At 44.1% G+C, this 5,053-nt stretch overlaps 1 protein-coding gene across 1 annotated transcript; it reads right to left on the bottom strand.

Annotated features, from left to right (window-relative positions):
• Positions 1-973: 973 nt before the first annotated feature.
• On the bottom strand, positions 974-4,575 carry LOC130505394 (receptor-like protein kinase HSL1). The gene is made up of 2 exons (XM_056999991.1): positions 1,858-4,575; positions 974-1,775 (listed from the first exon to the last, which is right to left on the bottom strand). Exons 1-2 carry the CDS (start codon positions 4,442-4,444, stop codon positions 1,381-1,383), a joined length of 2,982 nt encoding a protein of 993 aa, XP_056855971.1. The 5' UTR covers positions 4,445-4,575; the 3' UTR covers positions 974-1,380.
• Between the last annotated feature and the right edge of the window lie 478 nt (positions 4,576-5,053).

Raw genomic sequence — 5,053 nt, 5'->3', positions numbered from 1 at the left:
ATAAGTTGCTTGGATTTGGTTTTCAGAAGTTGCGTAGTTGAATCCGTATATATGACAATAATAATTCACAAGTATATAATGGAAGAGTGATGATACTTGTTGTAGAAAAAAAACAAACTTTGTAGAATCTCTTCTATTGAACTTCATCATGCAACATGTTGACAAATAACAAAGAGGAAATGCAACCAAAAAAAAGAGAAAGAAAGAAAGAAAGAAAACAGAAATGAGAAATGATTTAGAAAGGGAAGTAAGTGAAAGAGACAAAGAGAGACAAGGCAAGGTGAGGTGTCAATGTCCCTTAATGAATGATACTCTCTACCAATGTAAGTGTGCTTCAATGCTTATTGAGCCCACTTCTAATCCCCACAACTAACAACAGCTCATCTTTTAGATTCTTTACTTATCTATGTTTCTTAAATTATCGTTGTGTAAGTAAATTCTCCACTTAGATTAAGCACACTGCACGTACAACGGTGAGATATCAATGTTTCTTTTGTTTTGTTTTTTGTACTCAACAGTAGAAGTGATATTTTAAATTTCTGTAATGTCAGCATTACTAATTCCAGTAAGGAGTACGTTAAACACTCCCTAACTACCACCTTTTGATAATAGATGACTTAACTACATTCTAAGAAAACCCTTTTAACAGAAAAGAGACTTGATTATATCTGTGAAAAGATGGTTCATGAACTGCCGGTCTCCATTATCCAACATTAATATCTGATTATCTTTAGGTCAAGGGGCTTGCTACGAATAATATTTGTTTTCAAAGCAAATAAGATCTCAACAATTTATTTAATATGTCACTTTTAAATTTTTGTGTGTTTGAAGATTAGTTAAGGAAAAGCAAATAAGATCTCAACAAGTAGAAGAGACCTTTCTGCAGGAAAGGTGATATGTAGTCATCTCATGTGCTGAATCTTATTACATCTGATGCGTATGTATACGTAAAGTAAGTAAAGTGTAAAGCAAACAGCACAACCTGAAACTTTTAAAAGCAAATTCTAAAAGTTAGAGAATTTAAGAGCCATGTGAATCTACAGTTACATACACGAGCATCCAACAGTTCACTAAAAAGAAGAGCACACGCTTTAAAGATGGAGACATGTTCCATACAAGAACATAGAATCTGTTTACCCAAATATGGAAACTATTTAAATGCATGTTAACGCCAGAAGATGGCAGCATTTTTCACTGTAAAGCTAGCCAGAGTTACACTAAATAGCTTTCTAGTGGAGACTGAATCACCATTTCCTGATTTAGTAATTTTTTTATAATACTATAAAAATTTAACATTCTCTGACTCAATGCCCTAATTCACAGCTTCAAACACCAAAAATTGAGAGCTTTTTGGGCAACAACACTTTCTCCTCACATCTCTCAAGCTACACTTCCTTGGTCTGAGGTTTCTTCATAGTAGTAAGGAGTCAACTTGCCGGATCTTGTCTTGTTCAAGCTCTCTTCATCTCCACCGCCGATTTGTTCCAACATCTTAACCACACGTCTCATCGAGGGTCGGTTTATAGGCAATGGACTCGTGCATAGAAGCCCAACGTTGAGAATCTTGCTTATCTCATCTTTGTAACATGAGTCGAGCTTCGGGTCTATCACATGCTCTACGCCTTTCTGGTCCAATGTCGAGCAAACCCATTTCACCAAATCCTTCTCTCCCAACTCCGGATCAACCGGACGTTTCCTAGTCACTATCTCAAGGATCACTACCCCAAAACTGTAGATGTCACTCTTCTCGTTCACACGAAGTGTATATGCGTATTCTGCAAGTAATTTCCATTAAACACGTACTAATAATAATAGTAATTAACCAACCTAACATTAAAGTTGAGCCACAAGACTAACCTGGTGCAATATAACCGCAAGAGCCAGCGATCACTGACATGGACTTAGGAGCTTTCCCGGTCAAGTCAACGACTTTAGCCACTCCAAAATCAGCAACCTTCGCGCCGTAATCTCCGTCGATCAAAATATTGTTCGACTTAACATCTCTATGCACAATCGCCGGAACACAATCATGGTGAAGATAAGAAAGCCCCTCGGCCGCATCTAAGATGATCTTAAACCTCGTTTCCCATCCCAACGTTCCTCCTTTGCTGCTATGCAGCAAATCTCCCAAGCTACCGTTAGGCATGTACTCGTAGACCAATAACTTACAATCTCTCGTGGTGCAGCAACACCATAGCTTCACAATGTTCTTGTGCCTAATCTTACCTAACGTATCCACCTCGGCTTCAAAGGCCTCGTCTTGAACTGACCCAGATCTCTCGCCTTTCTCTGGATCGGTGTCGTCCTCTGTTTCTTTGACGGAGCCTGTCCATATACGTTTTACCGCGACGGTTTCTCCGCTGGTGAGTACAACCTTGTAGACTTTACCGGAAGCTCCAGATCCAACCACGTTCTCTTCATCTAAGCTTTCGAGAATCTCGTGCTCGCTGAACCCGAGTTTGTGGAACGACATTAACGTCCACTTGGATCTCTCCACGGCTCTCGCTTTCTTGAAAGCCATGTACTTGAAGTAGAACCAAGCAAGTCCCGCAACAAACACCATAACCGCGAGTACGAAGATGGACCGTAGAAGCCACGCGTAGCCTTTGCTCTTAGCTTCGTCCGCAGAGCCACAGAGTCCCTTGATATCCCCGCACAGTCCCGGGTTCCCGAGGAAGCTGTTCTTATACATCTCTTTCGCTAGAGAAGGCGGGAGATTACCGGTTAACCGGTTATTAGACAGATTCAGCTGGTTTAGCTTCAAACCCTGCAACGAAACCGGGATCTCGCCAGAGAATAAATTCCCCGAAAGATCGAGGTAGTTCAAGACAGACAAGCTCCCGATCTCGTCTGGGATCTTGCCGGAAAATTCGTTGTCGGCTAAGTTCAACTCGTTGAGCTTCTTCCACGACTTGATCTTAGGAGACAACTCCCCAGTAAACCGGTTCCCGTGAAGATCAAGCGTCCCCAACTCCAAAAGACTCATCAAGCTATCAGGCAAGGGCCCACTAAGCTTGTTCCCACCCGCCGACAGCTCATTAAGCTTCTCCAAACCCCCGATCTCCTCCGGCAAAGATCCGGTAAACTCGTTATTCGTCAGAACCATCATCGAGAGATTCGACGCGCCTCCGATAGTCTTCTCCACCTCCCCCGAGAACGAGTTGTTCACGAGCTCCAGCAACGAAACGCGCGGCAAACCCCAGAAACCGGCGGGAACTCGACCGGAAAACCGGTTATACGCTAACCGGACACGCGTCAAGCTCCTGCAGTCTCCGAGCCCCTCCGGCAAAACGCCGGAGAACGAGTTGCGTATCACCAGCAGCTCCTCTAGCTCCCCTCTCGCGCACAGACCCGCCGGCAACTCCCTGGAGAAGCCGTTATCCGACACGTCTATCCACCTCAGCGGGGAGTTGACGCCGAGGTCTCTCGGCAACTCCCCGGAGAGGCGGTTTCCGAAGATCCTGAGGTCGTACAAGTTGGGAGATAGAGCTATGCTCTCAGGAAGCTCCCCTTCTAAGTCGTTCTCGTAGAGGTTCAAACTCTCCAGCGCCACGCGGCAGAGCTCGTCCGGTATACTCCCGGTTAACCGGTTCATCGACGCGTCGAGTAACCGTAATGATTTTAAATTCCCGAGCTCGACCGGGATAGCACCGGTTAACGAGTTGTTATAAAGCTCGATCTGGACGACGCTGGTCAACGCGCCGAGGGAGCGAGGGATGGGGCCCGCGAGGTTGTTGAAGGAGAGGTCTAAGTTAACGAGTCGGGTGAGTCGACCCAGCGAGTCCGGGATCTCCCCGATTAAGTTACACTCGGTTAGCCACAAGACCTCGAGGTTCGTTAGGTTTCCTAGCTCCGGGGGGATCCGACCCGGGGGGAACGGGTTGTAGGATAGGTTGAGCATCTTGAGGGAGGTGATGTTGCCGAGAAGCGGAGGGATGGCTCCGTCTAGGAGGTTGTTGATAAGAGAGAGGATCTCGAGTTTTTCGAAGTTGGCGAAACTCGCCGGAATGTCGCCGGAGAAGTTGTTGCCGGATAAATCGAGGGAGGTTAGAGAGGGGAGATCGGCGAAGGTGCGGGGGATTTCTCCGGTGAGGAGGTTTTGGGAGAGGTCGAGAGTCTCGAGGCTCTTGCAAGCTCTGATGTCGAGTGGTGAGGTGATTGAGTTGTTGGAGAAGGAGAGGTGCGATAGGTTGGGGAGACGGCAGATGGCGGAAGGGAAAGGTCCGGCGAGGTTGGCGTTGGAGAGGTCGACGGAAGTCACGGAGGAGTTTTTGTCGCATGAGACGCCGTGCCACCGACAAGGCGAAGCGTCGTCTTGGGAGTTCCAGGTGGAGAGGGAAGAGTCTGGGTCTTCGAGGGAGAGCTTGACTTGTTGGAGGATGAGGCCTTCTTGGTTTAGAGAGAAGACGGTGGGGAAAAGGAGGAAGAGGAAGAGGAGATGCATTTTTTAAAACAGCAAGTCTCAGTGACGGCGATGAGAGAGAAAGGGAGAGACAGTGTGAGATAAGACTTGAAGAGTGTGTTGAAGGATGAGAATAATAAAGAAGAGAGTCTGTCCGAAAAGAGTTGACCGTGCAGACAGGTTGAGTTATCGTGAGTCTGACTGTGAATCCTAAATATTATTGTTTCTAGTATATCATTGAATTATCTTTTAATTCGATTGCAGATAATTATTAATATATATGTCTAGTTTTCAACGTAGATGATAATTATTGCTTGTTTTATGTGTGTTTAAGATTTGTTACTGGTCATAAAAGAGAATGTTACAAATAATAGTAAAGACTAAAGATCTAATAGTCATGAGAACATTCATCATTTTGTACTGTATTTTATAGGATTAGTTTTTTTTTTAGTTTTTACTCGAAACAGTTGTAACAAGGATAGTTAATGTTAATTTCGTCTACATACTTTCTACTATGCAATTTCTTATGACATAAATCAATAACAATTCAATAGATTCAATTATTTTAACTAATAGTTTTACAACTTTACCATTTATTATCATTAGCTTATAAAACAACGAAAAGCTTAAAATTATTCATTTAGAAATAGA

Source organism: Raphanus sativus, unplaced genomic scaffold, assembly GCF_000801105.2.
Source record: "Raphanus sativus cultivar WK10039 unplaced genomic scaffold, ASM80110v3 Scaffold2238, whole genome shotgun sequence".
Classification (NCBI taxonomy): Eukaryota; Viridiplantae; Streptophyta; class Magnoliopsida; order Brassicales; family Brassicaceae; genus Raphanus; species Raphanus sativus.
This window is presented reverse-complemented; position numbering and strand designations above follow the sequence as displayed.